Source organism: Neolamprologus brichardi, chromosome 12 (genome assembly GCF_056152115.1).
Source record: "Neolamprologus brichardi isolate AB-2024 chromosome 12, ASM5615211v1, whole genome shotgun sequence".
Classification (NCBI taxonomy): Eukaryota; Metazoa; Chordata; class Actinopteri; order Cichliformes; family Cichlidae; genus Neolamprologus; species Neolamprologus brichardi.
In genome coordinates, this window is record NC_142115.1 from 3813608 (window position 1) to 3834257 (window position 20650).

Genomic DNA, 20650 nt, shown 5'->3' on the forward strand with positions numbered 1-20650 from the left:
AGCATTGCTCTTTCTCACGCTCAATGAAAAGGGATAGCAGGTGCATCTAGCGATCTAAGTCGGTAGAAATCATTTTGCAATTCCTTCGTTTCTTGAAGAGTTCGGAAAATCCGAGTTTTCACAGCACTAGTAGGAAAAAGTTCCTGTTTGCACTGAAATGTGAAACCGAATTCCAATTTTTCCTTCTGCTTTTATATCCGTAGCTCAAACACGCCATCCTCATCACCATGACTCCCAGTGTCACCTAAAACCAATTTCATTTATTCAAAAGAAATTTTTTTAAAAAAAAATATTTTTCTCATTTAATTTTACTATTTCATGTTCTTTTTTTTGCCAATCTTTGTGGTTTTCTATGCTGCAAAAAAAATAAATCACCACTTTATAAAAAAATAACTGAAATTCATAACGACTATTCAGACTATTCATAATGGACTTTTTGCATTAAAGAATAGTTTTTCCATGTGCTTACACTGCTATCAGAGCCGATGTTGTGCCAAAAAGTAATCGGTGTCCAAGAAGTAATTAACGGTATTTAAAGCTATCAAGTATTTGCTTGCTCTGAAGAACACAGGTCTTTACCATTACTGTTGTGTAAGCAAAAATGCTGAGTGTAACTCAGGTTTTCCAAAGATTGAGATTTCTGATCATTTGGCAGTCATTGAATGCATCACAGCACGTCATTAGCCATTCCCGGGCATCCATGAAAACAGAATTTATTAAATTTAAGTTAGCAGGGAGTTCGCTAGTTTTCACCCAAACATAATATAGCATGTTCTGACTGAGAGATATCTGAAAAAATTAAAAATTAAAAAGTTGAAGCGAGGGTTCCCGATGGTTAGGGACAAATGCAGTTGCTTGGCAGGATCCTGCAAAGAACCAAACTTCAGTCAGGAGAACAACTGAGATAATCTGTCCACAATACGAGGTTAGTCATTATTTACTCCTGCATGAGCTAGGTTGTAGTTAAATCATAAGGTTTTAAAAACTGAGCTTTAAAATCGAAAGTGGTGATAAAAACCCAAGAGATTTCCACAGTGATCACTGACTTTTTTTAGGGCCTTGTTAAGATTAGATAGAACAAGATACAAAGCATTACAACATGTTAAAAACACAACAGCTTTAATAAACAGAGTAGTCTGAACCCAGGAGCAGGATTCATCACGTTATTTAAAGACCGGATAGGCAAATAACACCAAATGAGAGTGAATCATTTCAAAACAACAGGAACACTCCTGGTTATTGTGAGCAAATGTCATAACAAGATGAATATATTTACCATTTTAATGAAGGAGAATCTTCTGTGTGGAGTTTCTTCTCAGCGTGACTCTTTTTCCTGACTTTTAGAAACAAGAGGCAGAAAAGAAAGAATAAAAGTTAAAACCTCGACAATTTTCAAATATTTTAGGACAGAATTTTAGAAACGACCTTAAACACCATTTACTACTTACCACTTTGTTCAGGCTTGCTGGTGTTCGACATGCTTCGCTTTATATTAAATCCTGAAGCGCTTCCTCAGTGGAGTCGGGCTCTGGATGCTGTTCTCTTCCTCTTAGCACCCTTTGCCGACGTCTTCAGAAAACGGCAGAGAACCGACATGAGAACTCTGCCGTCTGCGCTGTAGTCTGTTACTCTCCAGCGGTTCGTCATCTCAGTGTCCTCTGTTCGGTAAACGGTGGAGATGACTCTGGTGACGGGGAGGCCGTCGACAGTCAGGGTGCAGACGCAGTTCCTCCGGTCTGCCTTCAGCACAGCAAGATCCGCTTTCTCGGGAAGAACTGGAGTCAGGAAGCGTGGATGAGAACTGGAGCCCGCAGGCGGCAGCATCATCCCAGCTGGTGAGTCCGTAGGAGGAGAAGGAGTGGTGTTCTCTCTCTGGCTCAGCCTCACATGGACAAATGGAGTCGTCACCTGGTCCCGGTGGAACAATCCTTTAAACACTGTGAGGAAAGTCCTTGGACCCCGTCACCAGGTTATGGTATAGAGTAAGGACCAGGTGGGACATGGAGTCCAGATTGCTGTTGGTCAGTTGATGGTTCCTCAAGTTAATGACGACCATCTGACGTGAAATGGTTGGACTCACCAGCTCAGCTACGAGGAAACAAAGTGTGCGTCTACTAGGCCTAGACCTAGTCCAGGTCCAGGTGTAGGCCTTGATGTTTTCATACCTAAAAAAGTTGAACAGTGTTTGTTTTCTTTTTCTTTCTTTCTTTTTTTTTTTTTTTTTTACATGAACAAGCCTGTATTTTTTATGATGTTGAGACTGCTAGATGAGCCGTTAGTGATACTGGAAGTCATGAATATGCTTTGGTTAATTCTCCAGCATCCGGGTGTGTGTAGGCTGGTTTTTCCTTTGGTATCCTGTTCCTACTGGATGATGTTCCTCATCTGATGACTCCACTGAAACATCCTACCTGGTAGATGGTCGTTGCTGCAAGTGGATGCTTCTGCTTTCTGGATGCTGTTACTGGATACTACACCATTCCAACAGGGCGGTAGAAGCAAATTGGAGGGCCCCAACGTTGCACTTTACCTTTCCCTGAGCTCAGGTGTTTTTTGTTTGTTTTTTGGCCAAAGGACCTTGAAAAGTGTTGTTGGTTTTTTTGGGGGTTTTTTTTGGGAACACTGAGTGGAAAGACAGTAAAAGAAAAGGGTTATTGTTTAAAATTGTGTTTTAATAAATGTGTCTATGTTAAGTGAGTGTGGTGTTCGTTGTGTGCTGGAGGTCTTATGGTGGAGCAGCTACTACCAAACTCCTTTACAAAACTAGCCTCTGATGGGTTACAGAGTTTTGGGACACATTTCAATTCTTGTAACCTCTTTCTATTCTATTCTATTCTGTCTATGCAGACACTTAGTGAATTGCCCAACGTCAACAGTCCTGATTTCCAAGCATTAAAGCTTTGGTGTAAGTACAGATTGCATTACACAAGGATTCTTTAGCCATAAATGACTCATAACAAAAGTCAAAACCACACAAAGTGCACGCTGCAATGACCTCAATGGGCAGTAACACTGCATATTAATTTGGGTCTTAGTTGCTGTTCTTGAATTTAATTTAAGAATTTATTTTTAACAATTATTTTCATTCACTTTAAAACTTTCTTTAGTGGCGTTAACTTCAACTAAAAGTTTGTTGGAGCATCATCTGTTTTCATAAACTGAAAACAGTAATGTTTAAAGCGTTCATCGATGGCTACCAGTGATGTGGTTTCCTGGAAGGGGATGAGCTTCTTATCCATCACAAGGTAGTATATGTTAATGGCCTCCCTGCTGGTTCCAGATGCAAGGAGGTACGGCTTGCAATGTCTTTCCTGGCGCTCCAAGTGTTCATCTAAGATGATCTGTGACTAAAGTGAGAAACAAAAATAAAGCAACTGGAAACTCTTTTGTCTTCACTGCATTCCCCACCAGAGTCATCGCCACCGTTTACCGAACAGATGACACTGAGATGACGAACCGCTGGAGAGTAACAGACTACAGACTAACCGTTTTCTGAAGACGTCGGCAAAGGGTGCTAAGAGGAAGAGAACAGCATCCAGAGCCCGACTCCACTGAGGAAGCGCTTCAGGATTTAATATAAAGCGAAGCATGTCGAACACCAGCAAGCCTGAACAAAGTGGTAAGTAGTAAATAGTGTTTAAGGTTGTTTCTAAAATTCTGTCCTAAGATATTTAAAAATTGTCGAGGTTTTAACTTTTACTCTTTCTTTTCTGCCTCTTGTTTCTAAAAGTCAGGAAAAAGAGTCACGCTGAGAAGAAACTCCACACAGAAGATTCTCCCTCATTAAAATGGTAAATATATTCATCTTGTTATGATGTTTGCTCACAATAACCAGGAGTGTTCCTGTTGTTTTGAAGTGATTCACTCTCATTTGGTGTTATTTGTTCCAAAGACAACTGAGAGTGTTCAGAGCAGCGTGAACGGCAGTGACCTGAAAGAGAGTCCTCGTGCCTTTGTGGATCCCTCCAGGTACTCCGGCTTCTTCCCACAGTCCAGAGTGATGCAGTTAGGTTGAATGTGAGTGTGAATGGTTGTGTGTTTCTGTGTTAGACTGGCCACCTGTCCAGGTTTTGCCCCTTTCTCTAGCCCCATAACAGCTGGGATGGCTCCAACCTTGAACCGGATAAGCAGAAGAAATGAATGGATGGATGCACTGAAGGCCCTCTCACCAGCTTTCATTTATTAAATTTTTCTTTACTAAACAATTTCTGGTGTGTATTTGCATTGTTACTCAGACAGCAGCTCACATGTCCTCTTTCTGTTTGTGGTGGAAGATTCAGGCAAACACATATTACATATATAGATTGTTATGATATGACTCAGTTTCACATTAATAGCTATATGATAGTGATGAGGTCCAATTTAATAGTATTGCTAGTATCTATTGAAATGAATTGAACACATGTGATTTTGGGGTCCAGCAAAGTGAATAGTTTTCACTGTGGATAAAATACATGGGAAGGTTTAATGAGTCATATTTCACTACAAAGATGACGTGATTAAAGGTTCTCATAGATGTAGGTCAGAAGTTTTGCTCCATCCTGGATGTTAAATGTTGATCAATGTTTACACACATCTGCACATTTCTAACAGTTCATTTCACAGGTCATCAGTCTCCTGACTGCATATGTAGAGTTTTATCATCATCATGAATTCTTGCTTTAGTTCCAGTCACTCAACATCAGGTGTCTGCTTGTCCTGAGCTGTGAGAACTACAGTGAGTTCCTTTCTTCTTTAGCTTAGTATTAATAAACCAGCTCGTAGGTGGGCACCTGCATCCCTGTCTATGGGACAGATCATTTCTGACCAATTGCATAACTGCCTGGTTTTCCACAGAGAAATCACTTGTTGTCAGGAGTGATGAAAGTGTTGAAGCACTCTGTGTCACAGGAGACGTCATTCATGATGACAACTGTGGATGACAAATCACATGATTGGATCCTAGTTCAAAGTATGCTTTCTTGAGTCCTACATGAACATAAGGTACAATTAAAATTAAAAAATTGGAAAATAATTCAGATTTTAAGTCTGAAAATATCTTTACTTCTTTTAGCATGCAGTTAGCAAAGGTGAAACTTTTCCACACGGGGATGGAGATTTTTTTAAAAGTTTGAAATAACTGGGATGCTGGCTGTCGTTTTAATTTGTTTATTAAAAAAGTCAAGAAGAATATTTTAATGTTTAACGGTGAAAATAATGGACTGTTGTTCATGTGTTTGGAAAGGAAAAATGGAAATGGAAAGACTGAAAGTGGGGCCTGGTGTTGACTTATTCAAAGTGATGAAGTACCATCAGACATTAAAAGTTACAGGCTTAAACACATCAACTGCTTTATTATTTCTAGTTTTAAATAAAGTGTAAGAGCAGTGTGCAACAACAAAGTGCCATAAAAAATAGAAATACAATTAAAATCCCTTCAATTAAACAGTCCCTAGTTAATGTTTTAAGTTCTAACTACTAAATATAATAAAAAATATATCAGAGAAATACTTCAGTATTGTAAATTCATAGACGTAGGTGAAACAAGGGAACAAGATGTATAAATTTGTTCTGAAAACTATGTAAACATGTGTAAACACTACAGAAGAACTACATTTGAAAATGAATGATTGGAATCCAGACTTTTGACTTTTTTGGTTTTCCTCAACACTCCATCCTCTTAGCATTTTTGTTTTCCAGCTTTTCTAGAAGGAAAATCATTTATTACATCACTGCAAGAAATCTGATGGCCAACTTTATTGTTAATACTAATTACTGCCAGTCCACTCAGTCTTTCTTGTGCCGTGGAAGGTCTATGGTAGTTTTTCTTATTGATCCTTTTTTGGAAAAGCTCACAGTGCACTTACTTACTTCAGGTTTTTTGCGGTTTATTGTACGGAAAAGAAGTCTGCCAGTGGAACAATTGAAAATTACTTGAATTTTTTTAATTATCTGGTTTCTTGTCATGTGGTTATATGGTCTTTAAGTCAATCTTGATTCAACCTGCTCTTTACATGGCCATTTTGTACTGCACACAGAGAGGCAGTATGAGTCACTGCACCAACAATGATGTGTTCACATAATATTGTGGGCTTTTTTAAATAAACCTTTTATAATATAAGAATTATCTCTAACACTGTCAAAAATTATTATTATTGTTGTTGTTGTTATCATAAATTTAAAAAAAAGTAAAATGTCTTTTGCTCTTGGAGGCCCCAGTGGTGACAGCTCCGATCCCTCTGCCGCCCCAGGCATAAGTAAGTGTCTGCTTAGGGCTCCCGTCACCACCGGGGGCCCCCCCAAAGCAATTAATTTTTTTTTTAAAGTTCGTTTATTATTTTTTATTATTAATTGTTTATTGCACTGTGAAATATAAAATATATATTTCACATAAAAAACTATTTAAAAAATTCTCCCCCCAAATCTCACAAACCTCTTTTCAGTCTTTTAGTACGTGTTTTTTAATTAATTAATTAATCAATTTTAAATAAGGTAGAACATAAAGCAATAGAGACGATATTTTTAAATGTGTTTTGCAATGCATTATAGTAAGTTTAAGTCGGGGAGGGGGAGGGGGTCCACTGCCAGGCTCCACTAAGAAAACAGCTGACAGGAAACACGACCACTTTCACCGGAAAGAAGGAGGAACTGCTTTTATTATCGCCTGAGAGCTGCTGTAATGGCGGTGTCTCGACGCTCATCGCAGCAGCAACAACAGCAAAATACTTTACAGTCTCCGCCGAGAAACATCTCTCTTTCTGGCGCTCCTCCGGGCTCTCCGCCGATGGCTTTGCTGACCTCGGCCGTCGGACCTTCGGAGAATGAGAGGGAGTGCAGCGGAGGGATTGAAATGGCTTTGGCCTCCCCAGACCTACCAGCCCCGGCCTTAGCGAGCAGTGCGAGCTCCACCACGACAACCTCTGGCGGAGGTAGCAGCAGCGTTTCGAGCCCAGGCTCTGGAGCTGCCAGTCCCACCGACGGCAGCAGCGGCATCGGTGGGGCGTTCAGGGAGTTGTTCGAGGCCTGTCGTAATGGAGACGTATCCAGAGTAAAGAGACTTGTGGATTCGGTGAATGTAAACGCGAAGGACATGGCTGGTCGAAAATCAACCCCCCTTCATTTCGCTGCGGGTAACGAGCTAATGAAGTAGCAACAGCATCTTGTTATTAGCTAACATACTGCGGGCGGCTAGCTAGATAATGTGTTTTGCTTGACTTGTTTAGTGCTAGCGCTAACCTTTTATTTACATTTATCTTTCTTATAGATTCCTTAAAAGGTAACTATAATTTTGAGCTGTCGTTTTATAGCTATTTTATAAGATGTGCCGCTAATAGCATTTAGCTAGGAAACGCAAACCGTCGTCTCTTTTAGTTAGGATAACCGTACGTTAGCATGAACTGCAACAAAAACTAACAGTATGCTACTACGTGTATGTTGTTTGCTAAGTTCCCAAGCCCTAAATTAAATACAACACCTCTGCAATTATTATAGGTAAGAAGTTTGTGTATCTATATGGATGCTTAAGCGTATAAAGAGTATTTATATTATAATATAGTTAAAGTGTTGTTTTTGTTGGGATATTTCTTGTGAATGGCTAAAAGCTATTAATGTTAGCAGGATACTTGTGCAAAACGCTTAATGTAATATAGATGGAAAAACGTAACGCACGTGCTTCTTTCAGGCTTTGGTAGAAAAGATGTTGTGGAGCACCTTCTGCAGACTGGGGCCAATGTTCACGCTAGGGATGATGGAGGTCTCATCCCCCTGCATAATGCCTGCTCTTTTGGACACGCAGAAGTCGTTAGCCTCCTCTTGTGTCAAGGCGCAGATCCAAATGCCAGAGACAACTGGAACTACACTCCGTTACACGAGGCTGCCATCAAGGGAAAGATAGATGTGTGCATTGGTAAGGATGCTAGCCGTTTATATCTACGGTTAGGCAAATACGGAAATGTGTTTGTGTGTGTATGTGTGGGAGTGAAAAACTTAATAAATATATGTGTGAGACAGAAAAACAGCCAGAGCAGGCTGAAAACATTACTTACACTGGGGTGACACACAAACAAATGCCTTAATGTTTTTTCCCCTATCAAATTGCTGTAGCCTATATAACCTAGGGCTGCTCAATTATGGCAAAAATGATAATCACGATTATTTTCACTGAAATTGAGATCTCGATTATTTGACGATATTTATTTAACAATAACAATGTATTAAATAATGACTTTAAAGATTGTCAAAAAATAATATAAAATAGTGTGCAAATACTGATAACAGTGCAAATGTTTGCAATATAAAAAATAAATGAAAAATGTAAACATCTATGTTTAGTGAACTTTGCAGTGTTGCTCTGTGGTGCAGCTACGACACTGTAGCAAAGTTTACACACTGTGTCTACTTGATCCACGTCTGACTCCGCGAACCCATAATGTTTCCACACCACTGAAGTTTTTTTTTTTTTTTTACCTCTCTTTTCAACCAACAGCAGTCACTCTCCTCTCCAAATAACTTCTGCTTAGCTTTCCGAGCTTCCCCCGGGTCCTCTTAATCAGCGGTCCGGTCCGTGAGTCGTTTGGTACCGGGCCGCGAGACTTGAGGCTCAGGTGTGAAATGTATAGTTTTTCAGGGTTTTTATCGGTTTTCAGCGTTATTATCGTTTTTATCGTTTACTCTGTTTTCCTGGGTCTTTTCACGTGTGTTATGAATAAATGTTATTTTTTTCGGTACCGGTACTAGTTTTATTTTGTTGTATTTATCCGCGACACCTTAAAGGCCGGTCCGTGAAAATATTGTCGGGCATAAACCGGTCCGTGGCGCAAAAAAGGTTGGAGACCGCTGCTCTTAATTGTTGTGACACGTGTTCGAAATGCAGAGAGGTGCGCTCGATTTGCCACACGGAGCAGCGCGAGAGTAAAGCACGAGGGAGGGGCTAATAATCGGCTCAGTCATTTTTAATGATCGTTGAAAGCCCAGATCGTAGACTTTTGTTGTCATTTGGCGCTATATAAATAAAATTGAATCGTAATCGTGATTAAAATTCGATTAATTGAGCAGCCCTAATATAACCCTTTTATTTGTTAATTTACATAAACATTTGCCTATGCAGGGGATGGCTGCCATGTAGAAGTACATCTTGTGGACTTATTTTTAACTAGCTTTTTTCCTTTTTTTCAGTTGAACCCTCTATTAATAATATCTGGATTGATGGTTTAAAGGGACCTATTATGCTGATTTTCATCCCACTAATTTTATAGATTGCAGAATTCAGGTTAAATAAATCCATATTTATCTTTTACTGGGCCTTGATGCAGCTTCTCAGTTCATCTGCTTTCTGAAGTTGTTTTAGCTCCTCCCCCTTTAAGACAGATTTCTTCTGATTGTCTGTCCTTTGCAAACAAAAGATTTGAAAAGCAGCTGGGTTGGCCTGAGATAAACTTATTAAGGATTTTTTTTCTCTGTTTGACATCAGAAGAGTACAGAAACAGTTTGAACTGGCATTATGAGCCATCCTAAGCCTCAGCCTTTGACTCATACTGATTATTTGTATAAATAAAATGTGCCTGTATGGAAATAACTGAGGTTCTACTTGATAAATCAGCCGGATTCGTTCTCAGCACTTAACTTGTCAAACAAACAGAGACTGTAATTGCCCATGGAAAGTTATATCCACTGCAAACATTTATGTGAAGTGTTTTGCATGCCAGGCTCTAATCTAAGCGCTCATTTTCATCCAGATGAATACAAGACTGATGTCATTCTAGTTCTTTGAGTGTATGTGCAAACGCCTGATGAGCTTGAGCATTCATTGTGCGAGGTGGCGGTCTCCCCTGGGGCTCTTTAAAATATAGAGGTGGTGCCAGCTTGAACACTGTTTTCAACTTTGTGTCTTCTATTATTATCTATGCCGTTTAACCAGCCTTCCTCTTTATTAATATGCACAGCATTCTGGGTAACACAAAAAAGGAACGTTTAAATGCAAGTTTTTGTTTATTTCATCTTATCTTTTGCAGTGTTACTGCAACACGGAGCTGATCCTAACATCCGCAACACCGATGGCAAGTCTGCTCTGGATCTGGCTGACCCTTCAGCTAAGGCGGTTCTCACTGGTCAGTCACTCACGGTTAATGTGCCAAACAAACATAAGCAATAAATGCTGTGTAAAGTTAAGTCACATGCCAATATTTATGTCTAAGTGTTTCACACGTTTCTCTAATCTGAGAGTTTTTCTTGTTCCAGGTGAATACAAGAAGGATGAACTTTTGGAAGCAGCAAGGTGAGTGTGTCAGTAGTTGATGACATGAAGTTCTTGGGTAAACTGCAGTTATAGAAACGATGCTGGTGTGTCCTGTGATTCTGTAAGCACATTTAAGAGTTAAAACATATGAAGGAGGAGAAAAATGATTGCATGTGATATCCTTTTAATCTGACTTTAATTGACCTCGTCTTAGTTGCTAGTTTCCATCAACTTATTTTGATTTAACGACATCTGAGTCTTTTCAACCATCTAATTACAGGAGTGGAAATGAAGAAAAACTGATGGCACTGCTGACTCCATTAAATGTCAACTGTCACGCCAGCGATGGTCGCAAGGTAAATGAGCCACAAGTAGCACATTACACCAAATACATACACGTTTACTAGTGTGTTTCCAAAACTTCACATTTTGAGGGGGAAAATGCACGTTGTGTTTTTGTTTTTTTTAAATTCAGTCAGCATGTGTGTAAAGGAGTCTGAATTAGTTTGAATGGCGTTTCTATAGAGGATTTATGTTGGGGCCACCTTAATTTAGAAATACCTGTTTTAGACATTTCTTATTCTCTAATCATGCATGCGTGACTCTCATCAGACCATCCACAAAATCCATTTGCTGCTGTGAAATCATCCTCATTTTAACAGCATCAGTTTTCTTCAACTCGGCTTTTAATTGTCCAGCCTTTTTCAAGGAAACCACTAAAAAGCACTATTTCAACCCAGTTAATCAGGCTAGTTCTGTATACATTCTCTTGAAGCTAAAGTAGACAGAAATTTACAAAACGATATTTTTCCAGCATGTTGGGTCAGTTGTGAAATCTATTTTCTGTGGAAGCACATCTGGTCAGATCAAAGAACTAGACCTAATGTATTCTGCACAGTTTATTTCTGTGTAATTTTCAGTTCTTAGTCTTTGTTAGTGCGACGTGATTACACTGTAAGCAGTGTTTAGATCACCATGCAGGTTTCCTCGTTAATTTTGTTTGTTTTGTTTTTTGTCTTCCTCTTTGTGGTTGAGGGAACTACATGTGTAATGGTACAAACACAGCTGGCACTCCTCTTTTAGACTTTACACACTGTTTATCATGGCTGATTTAGGTGAGGGATCTTGTTTCCATTGCATCCCTATGAACAGGAGCATTTAGTCCTACTGTTTGTGTGTGTGCGTTTCTTTTTTCTTTTCTTTGGGAGGGGGGTGGGGTTGGTCTCTCATGCATTATTTGCAAATTATTGAATGATTAGCTTTCTTATCCTGAATAAATGTGTTTATTTCTGTAACCAGCTTAAAACTAACATAACTACTACCTTCATTATTCCATGAAAACTCGTTGTTGCTAACAGTTTTTCAGCACATGTCATTCACTTCTAACCATATTTTTTTTCATCAGAAATTAAAGTGTTACCTCTTTGCAGTAGAATTGATGTTTGCATGATCTAGGTCTGTAAGCCACTTTGGAGATGTGGTCTGGAATTTAAGCAGACCTAAGAAGAGGAGGAGCAGTCTCCACTGCATCCTCCAGCTGCTTACCCTCTCTGGCCCCGTGTCACATTTAATCTCACACCGTCTTTGACAGATCAAACGTTATTGTCTTACTGCGCTTTATGTTTCACTGACTTTAAGGGAAAGAGAGAGAAATTGCTGTGAAAAGACACTGTCATTTTGTAATTTTTGTTTCATTTTGTTTTCCGTGTGACTCTGGCAACATTTGTCGATCAGTCAACATCACAAAAAATGCTGGTAAGTTGACCTTGATAACGGCCACTTAATTGATGCACTGTTGTGATCTTTTTTTGTTTGTTTGTTTTTATTCTTTTATTTTTAATCCATCGTTTTTATTTGACCAATAAGCTGGCTGTCACTTGTTAATTGCACATCATGGACCTGGGTGTACGGGTCACTCATTTATCCTACCCTGATGCTCCTCTGTTGTGTGTGCGTGAATGTGAGTGAGCGACTGAACTGGGTTGGTGTCATGGTGACGACTCATCTTTTTGGATTTGGAGAGGAGCACAAAATGCCCACTGCCTGCCTACTTCAGCGTCTGTCCTCTCTCCTCTGCACACTCACCCACACTTCTCCAGCTTTCGATCACTTCACATAAATCAGTGTCTGATTTATCTTTTCATTAATTTTGTTTTTGATGATGGTGATAATTCATGCATGCCTGAAGGCCTGCCCCTCTGCACTTTTTTTGTCAATCGAATCTTGAATTTGTGTCATTGTAACTTGTGTATACTTCACATGTCCCTGTTGGATTAGTTGGTATGCAGTAATGAATGGTCTAAACTTAACCTGCCATTCTAGTGCTATGCTCTTCCCTCCATATTGATTGCTTCTAAATTGCTTGTGTCATCCCAAACTGAATGAAGCCTCCATGATTCAACTCTCATTATTCAGAGTTGTTTTTTCACTGTGACTTAATAATCTTACATTTCTGCATTTTTATATTAACATCACTGCATGGATTGAAATGAAACGATGTCCCTTCTTTTCATTGTAAGCTTGACCTGAGCCAGATTTTTGAACAGTGAACAAATGCAATTGAAATGGGATTTGCAGCTTTGCTTATACTAATTCTCATTTTTCTTGGCTGAAATTAGGCTATTTGATTTTTTTTTTTTTCTCAGCCTGCTTATTGTAGCTTTACTGCATCCTATTATGGTTGGGATTCAATAGAGTTTTATTTACTCAACAGCTAGTATTGAATGATTATGTTTTTATACACAGGTAATTGAAAAATTAATAGAAATTCTTAAGAATTAAAAAAACATTAGAAGCATTTTTGTATGTTTCTATTTTTTTTTTTTTTCTCTTTTTATTTATTTGTTAAAAAATTTTTATAACTGGAATTGGAAAGTAAGTCAGATATTGTATCCTAACCATAATTCACAAGCAGCCTTTTGGACTTTACTACTCCTACTCCTCAGCTTACTGCATCAAACCTATTTTTGACGTACTAAGACCTAAAAGATTAATTTTTTTGTGATCTCATCAATTGGAAATCGAGTTAGATGACTAGTGAGGTTAAAGTTGCTCGTCGTCGCTCAGGTCAGACATAGTAACAACAGCAACTGAATTTTGTTGTTGAATTTCCCCCACAAACTCATTGACTCTGCATCATGATGTCCGCCATTCATCTGCAACTCACCGAGCATAGCCTGCTCTAGCACAAATGCTTTTGGCCTTAATCAGCCGCTCGCTCATGTGGCCGTCAAAGGCAGTATGCACCAACCCGGCCCACGAACGATGTTAACGGGCTTTCTTTCTCTTGCAGTCTACACCGCTGCACCTGGCTGCTGGGTACAACCGGGTCCGCATCGTCCAGCTCCTCCTTCAGCATGGGGCTGATGTTCACGCCAAGGACAAAGGGTGAGGCTTTTTTTTTTCTCTTCTCTCTTTTGTCCTTTTAAGTGTAAGTCACGACACTAACCAGAGTGTGTTGTCCGGCAGTGGTCTGGTTCCTCTTCACAACGCCTGCTCCTACGGTCACTACGAGGTCACCGAGCTTCTGCTTAAAGTAAGACACATGATTTCTTATTTGATGAGCTTGTGCTTTTAGGACTCTGTGGGTTGGTTGAAATGGTTAAGTGTAACTCGTTTCGCTTTGTAAAATCATGTCATGAGTTATAACTAGGAAATAATGTAGTGCTAGGAATTATCTATAATGTCAGATACTGATGTGATGAAACAAATGTTTGTTCCTTGTGCTGTTTCTCTCTGCAGCATGGAGCCTGTGTGAACGCCATGGACCTGTGGCAGTTCACTCCCCTCCACGAGGCAGCATCCAAGAACCGAGTGGAGGTTTGTTCCTTGCTGCTAAGCCACGGGGCTGACCCCACCCTCCTAAACTGCCACAGCAAGAGTGCTGTGGACATGGCTCCGACTCCAGAGCTGAAAGAAAGGCTTACCTGTGAGTTCTCGCTAAGCCACCTAAAAGGCTTCATCAGCAGGCATTTTTTTTCCCACAAAGATTAGCTTTCATGTACTTAGGTATGGTCTAATGATTTGGGTTTCTAATTTGTCATTTCCACATCTCTTTTTAGATGAGTTCAAAGGTCACTCATTGCTGCAGGCAGCCAGGGAGGCGGATGTGGCCAAAGTGAAGAAGACACTGGCTCTGGAAATTATCAGCTTCAAACATCCTCAGACCAACGAAACAGCTCTGGTCAGAATCAAGTCTATGGAGCTTGCCAGTAGTTTCTCTTAACCTGCCTGTCTCTCTCTCATTGTGCTACCAGCAGTTCTTTGCATAATGAAGATGAAGCTCGACACTAATATAATGTTAATGTGTATTTCAGCACTGTGCTGTGGCTTCACCCCACCCTAAGAGAAAGCAGGTGACCGAGTTGTTGCTGCGTAAAGGTGCCAACATCAATGAGAAGAACAAAGAGTAAGTTAACAAAAAGTTTTTAGATTGTATTTTTAAAAGTAAGAAGCAAATAAACTAGGAGTTCATCTTAAAGGTAATGAATGTAGCTGATATAATAATAAGCATTTTATTCCAAATTAAGCAACTTAATCTCTGTGGTCTAAAATGTGACGACATAATTGCAAAAACACATTAAAGTGCCACAAAGACGTGAGACCGTGATGTAAAACATTTAAAAAACCGAAAAGCTGCTGATTCAGCACTAAAGAGTGATAATAGTGACATGTTCTCATCTGTGACGTCTTTTAGCTTCATGACTCCGTTGCACGTCGCTGCCGAGAGAGCTCACAATGATATCCTTGAGGTGCTGCAGAAACATGGAGCAAAGGTTTGCTTTTGCATTTTAGAAAAAACGTGGTCTTTGGGAGAGTTGTTGGTGTGAAACTTAAACCTCTTTCGCTCTGACTCCAGGTCAATGCCGTGGACACTCTGGGTCAGACAGCTCTTCATAGAGCGGCGCTGGCTGGTCACATCCAGACCTGCAAGCTGCTGCTGAGTTACGGGGCCGACCCCTCCATTGTGTCTCTGCAGGGCTTCACCGCTGCTCAGATGGGCAACGAGGCTGTGCAACAGATCCTCAACGGTGATTACCGCAGTTCTAACTTTCAAGAAAATGAAAAAACACTCTATTTTTCTTGATCATCACATGGTGTATGTGAGTCCTCCTTTGACAGCTTTTTTTCTTTCTTTCTCTTTTCCAGAAAATGTTCCCACACGTAACTCTGATGTGGACTACAGGTTTCTGGAGGCGGCCAAAGCAGGAGATCTGGATACAGTGCAAGTAAGTTCACTGACTCGTCTGCCTGATCATTCATGAGTTTCACAGAGACTTATTACTGTGATAAAATCTTTATTGTACACTTGTAAAATTTGTAGCACATCAGTTCCACATGCTCACTAGTAACAGTGATATAAAATGTAATGTCTTGTAAACTTGGCTAATTAGAAAATGTACGTTTGGCAGCAACTTTGCACCCCCCAGAATGTAAACTGTCGGGACTTGGAGGGGCGCCACTCCACTCCTCTGCACTTTGCGGCCGGTTACAATCGAGTGGCTGTCGTTGAATACCTGCTACACCATGGAGCTGACGTTCACGCCAAAGACAAGGGGTGAGTTCTTAAACTAGCATCTTACAGTCTTAGTTCACTAAAAATGTCATAAAAGAAATCAAAGGTTATCATGTTTAAAGCCTTTTAAGCCGTAATTATCAGTACTTTAAACACATTTTCTTCCCTCTTAAATGTGATCATTTTTTCTGCCGGTTTTCCTCCTTCAGTGGTCTTGTTCCCCTCCACAATGCATGCTCCTATGGTCACTATGAAGTGGCCGAGTTGCTGGTCAGACATGGAGCTTCAGTGAACGTGGCCGACCTTTGGAAGTTCACCCCTCTTCACGAGGCTGCGGCCAAAGGAAAATATGAAATCTGCAAACTGCTACTCAAAGTAAGCGCCCACCTTCATGAATCACTTTGGGCTGGAAAGTCACTCAGTGTCATGTGCAAGAAATATTTTTATAAAATCGATCAACTAAACTTTTCTGTTCAGCATGGAGCCGACCCAAGCAAGAAGAACCGCGATGGCAACATGCCGCTGGACATGGTGAAAGATGGGGACACGGACATCCAGGACCTGCTGAGGGGCGATGCCGCCCTGCTGGATGCTGCCAAGAAGGGCTGCCTGGCCCGGGTCCAGAAGCTCTGCTCCCCGGAGAATATCAACTGCAGAGACACACAGGGGCGCAACTCCACACCGCTTCACCTCGCAGGTACAAGCTCTTCTGATGTGTTTGTATACTTTTGTACTGAGTAAAAATACTAACTCACACACTGTTTGACATAAAAACTTGGAACATAATGTGTCCTGTTATGTATTTACACAGTATTTCTTTTGCATTTCATTCATGTCGAGCTGTAAAAAGAGTGGAGCTCAATGAGACTAATCTCATCTAATTAAATATGTATTAAAAAAGACTTTTCAAAGTGTGTTCATATGAAGGAAGTTGCACTGACTCTTTTTTTCTTCTTCTCTCAGCTGGCTACAACAACCTTGAAGTGGCGGAGTATCTATTAGAACACGGGGCCGACGTCAACGCACAGGACAAAGGAGGCCTTATCCCTCTTCATAATGCTGCCTCTTACGGGGTCAGTCTCAGCTACATAAACAGAAACATCTTTGTGGGTTTTGTAGCTGTAGATTCATGAAAGTGTAAACATTTTAGATGAAAAGATACTTGAGCTGATGACCTCACCATCAGCTCTTGAAAACTCTGTCAGTAACTGTGTTATTTTATTTAACTTAAAGTTCAGGGTTTAACTTGTGATCTGTTCCCTCTCTCTTCCTCGCAGCATGTGGATATTGCAGCCCTTCTGATCAAATACAACACGTGTGTGAATGCCACAGACAAATGGGCGTTCACACCCCTCCATGAAGCAGCTCAGAAGGGTCGCACACAGCTCTGTGCGTTGCTGCTGGCTCATGGAGCCGACCCCACCATGAAGAACCAGGAGGGACAGACTGCTCTGGATCTGGCTACGGTAATGGCTCCTGTCTGAAGAATAACTGTGATACTAAACGCACCATAAAGTGAAACTCTGTACTTTAATATGTTTGCTCGTTGAAAGGCTCAAACTGTTTCCTTTGCTGAATTTTTTAAACTTATATATTCCTGCAGGCTGATGACATCCGAGCCCTGCTGATGGATGCCATGCCACCGGATGCCCTGCCCAGCTGCTTTAAGCCTCAGGCCACAGTGGTCAGCGCCTCTGTCATCTCCCCTGCCTCCACGCCTTCTTGTCTCTCAGCTGCCAGCAGCATAGACAACCTCGCTGGGCCCCTCACTGACCTGGCTGCTGGCGCTGCCACAGGGTCCTCCGGGGTGGCAGATGGAGCCACTGGCACTGACCGCAAGGAAGGGGAAAGTAAGTTTGTTGCGGTCCTTATATCAAACACTGCTCAGTTTATAAAATCTTGTTAAGCAGACAAATTGATCTGCTGGGTTTTTTGTTTTGTTGTTTTATTTTTTTTCATAGTGGCAATGCTGGACATGAACATAAGTCAATTCCTGAAGAGTCTGGGCCTGGAGCACCTCAGGGACATCTTTGAGAGAGAGCAGGTCATAACGGCTTTTTCTAGCAAGCACACCTTTTACGCTGGACCTGTAACCCGCTGGTTATTTGTTTGACCAAATTAAATTATTAAAGGTCTCAATTTGTTGTGGGGTTCCTTTTTCTCAGATCACACTGGATGTGCTGGCTGACATGGGCCACGAGGAGCTGAAGGAGATCGGGATTAATGCATATGGCCACCGACACAAGCTCATCAAGGGAGTTGAGAGGCTGCTGGGCGGCCAACAAGGTGAGGTGTAACCCAGTGGCTTTTGGGGGATTTTTTTTGGTACTACTTTAATAGAGAATGTGCATCTTTACACTTTGAATCTTGATCACTTCTCAGGTGGCAACCCATACCTGACATTCCACTGTGCCAGCCAGGGAACCATTCTTATAGACCTCGCCCCAGACGACAAGGAGTACCAGTCAGTGGAGGAGGAGGTGAGCTGAGAAGCTGCATTTACCCACAAATAGTGTCTCTTTTTTTAATGCAGCTGCTCTAAATACCTGGTAAATTATTATATAAGCGATAGCTGGACAAAGTGCCTTATAACAAATCTTGTTGTTCATGTGTGTCACACAGATGCAGAGCACCATCAGAGAGCACAGAGATGGAGGCAATGCTGGTGGTGTCTTCAGCAGATACAACATCATTAAGGTCTGAACGCTGACTCTTTACTTGACTGTTTTGATTATCTATTAGCTATTTTTAAAATCTTTATTTAGTATGTTTTTGGGGTTACAAACCTCAATATTACAGCAGTTTGGGAGGAGTCATTAGTTTATGGTGTAAAACAAACACAACTCCCTGCATCCTGTTTGAAATGTACCCTACTGTATCACACAGATTCAAAAGGTGGTAAACAAGAAGCTGAGGGAACGTTACACCCACAGGCAGAAGGAGATCGCAGATGAGAACCACAACCATCACAATGAGCGGATGTTGTTTCACGGTAACCACACCCACTGTCACACCATCTATGTGCTCTGTGTGTCTGCAGCAGACATAACAGAAAACCTGACTACTGTGTAACCTCATCCTGCCACAATTTCTTACAGGCTCCCCGTTTATCAATGCCATCATTCACAAAGGCTTTGATGAGCGTCACGCCTACATAGGAGGGATGTTTGGAGCGGGTATCTATTTTGCAGAGAACTCCTCAAAAAGCAATCAATACGTCTACGGCATCGGTGGAGGCACTGGCTGCCCAACACACAAAGACCGATCCTGCTACCTGTGCCACAGGTAACTTTTGGCTGTCACCCATTAAACTGCAGCACAAAGATGTCGTAGCAAAGTTTTGTTCCTGTACTCAGTTCATATGTTGTGACTTCTCAGGCAAATGCTTTTCTGCCGAGTGACTTTGGGGAAGTCATTCCTACAGTTCAGTGCCATGAAGATGGCTCACGCTCCCCCAGGACATCATTCAGTAATCGGGCGGCCCAGCGTTAACGGCCTAGCTTACGCCGAGTACGTCATCTACAGAGGAGAGCAGGTAATTAAGAACTCGGGCCATAGCGTTAGCAAAAAGCAACACGTGCTGTGTAATATTGGCTGACACCCTGCTTTGTTTTCTTTAGGCCTACCCAGAGTACCTCATCACCTACCAGATCCTTAAGCCTGAGAGCGCAGCGCAGTCTGCAGCAGGAGCCGAGCAGAAGTCGTAGTTACTTCATGTTACACAAACTCACACAAAGACTCGATGCTTGCTTCTTTTTCCCCCCATTTGTATTGCAAATGCCTAAACACCGTTTTTATTTACCAAACACATTTCCAGTTTTCTGTCCAGTAGAGCCCATGGTGACCAGTGCTTCATGAGCAGATATGCTGTAATACTCCTCATGGTGATTTTCTTTTAGTTTTTTTCCTTTTTTCTGTTTTGGACTCGGCTGCATGATTTTACAGAAGCATGTAAAGCCCAATAGCGTGTGTGGGTTAGTTTTTTTCCAATATGTCTCCCCTCCTCACCAGTGAGAAGGGATGCCTGTAGAGACTTTGAAGTTTCAGCATTAACAGTTTGCCACTCTCTGTCGCTTCATACCTTGTGACTGTGGAGAATCAGCAGCAGCCGCCTTCGCCTCACCTCTACTCACACTTGCTGTCGAAACCTGAAACCTGTGGACTACTACAACCCTGTCGTGTTTGGGGTTCAAGACTGTATAGACTGGTCTGTGGTTAACTGTGACGTTAATGCTAACCTATAACACTACCATACATGTAACAGGTTGTCATTGCTATGCTGTAATGCTGACGTTCCAAACTTTGAACCCGAGAACACTACAAAGACTGAACTGCTTAACGGTGGCTTTATTTAGGGTTGGGCACGATCCGTTGAGAAAGGGCGTCACAGAGTTTGGGACTGTTTGGGATATTTCAGTACTGATTTGCTGGTCAGTGCAAGGCATCATAACTACGCAGCTAAATGTGTTTGTGTTGCTTACAAGTGGACATCCTACAGCCAGTGAGCTCAAAGCACCCTTTCTGTCGCCATGGTTTTACTCACAGACATCACACCCATATGGATTTGCACTTTTACGTAGAAAACTATTTAAGTTATTTTGAAATTTAACTTGCAAGTTTGCGGAGGAAAAATATTTGTACAGGTTGTGTAAATGTTTGTGTATAACTGTTGCTGTTTAACAATTTTTGAGTTAAACTGTAAATGACATCTGTATTTTTCCTTTAATGCCTTCTGATTCTCCTATACGGTTTATGTTTTGTTTTGTTTTTTTTTAATAAATGTCCCATTAACAGCTCCTTGTGTTTTGAGCGTCTGATTTATTATCCGTTTCTTTTATATGATATGTAAAGTCGAAGTTTAGGGATTTAATGTAGCTTGATGCACAACTAAACCAGTATGATTGAAATTGCAGTCAAATAAC

At 41.0% G+C, this 20650-nt stretch overlaps 1 protein-coding gene, 1 long non-coding RNA gene and 1 pseudogene across 3 annotated transcripts; 2 read left to right on the top strand and 1 right to left on the bottom strand.

The window, feature by feature from the left end:
• Positions 1-1276: 1276 nt before the first annotated feature.
• On the bottom strand, positions 1277-2406 carry LOC148100132 (uncharacterized; annotated as a pseudogene).
• Positions 2407-2978: 572 nt separating this feature from the next.
• LOC102786616 (uncharacterized) lies at positions 2979-3966 on the top strand. The gene is made up of 3 exons (XR_437484.3): positions 2979-3619; positions 3731-3791; positions 3893-3966. It is a non-coding gene; the product is annotated as an uncharacterized LOC102786616 (long non-coding RNA).
• A 2651-nt stretch (positions 3967-6617) lies between these two features.
• On the top strand, positions 6618-20524 carry LOC102796317 (poly [ADP-ribose] polymerase tankyrase-1-like). 2 transcript variants are annotated; one of them, XM_087848895.1, is made up of 28 exons: positions 6618-7109; positions 7661-7885; positions 9990-10085; positions 10216-10252; positions 10494-10569; positions 11948-11968; positions 13506-13600; positions 13682-13748; positions 13955-14141; positions 14275-14396; positions 14530-14621; positions 14910-14988; positions 15072-15243; positions 15362-15441; positions 15625-15770; positions 15938-16103; positions 16206-16425; positions 16692-16801; positions 17006-17194; positions 17332-17578; positions 17690-17772; positions 17894-18014; positions 18111-18208; positions 18351-18425; positions 18615-18720; positions 18827-19013; positions 19107-19263; positions 19349-20524. In XM_087848895.1, exons 1-28 carry the CDS (start codon positions 6659-6661, stop codon positions 19433-19435), a joined length of 3792 nt encoding a protein of 1263 aa, XP_087705021.1. In that variant the 5' UTR covers positions 6618-6658; the 3' UTR covers positions 19436-20524. The 2 variants fall into 2 exon arrangements, with proteins under 2 accessions (XP_087705021.1, XP_087705022.1); XM_087848896.1 differs by lacking the exon at positions 11948-11968.
• Positions 20525-20650: the final 126 nt, after the last annotated feature.

Bases quoted from the DNA above. Each gene is read 5' to 3' on its own strand.
- LOC102796317 (XM_087848895.1), top strand. From the start codon at position 6,659: ATGGCGGTGTCTCGACGCTCATCGCAGCAGCAACAACAGCAAAATACT. The intron at 14,397-14,529 runs GTCAGAATCAAG...TGTGTATTTCAG, and splicing joins AGACCAACGAAACAGCTCTG to CACTGTGCTGTGGCTTCACC. The intron at 15,244-15,361 runs GTGATTACCGCA...TCTCTTTTCCAG, and splicing joins TGTGCAACAGATCCTCAACG to AAAATGTTCCCACACGTAAC.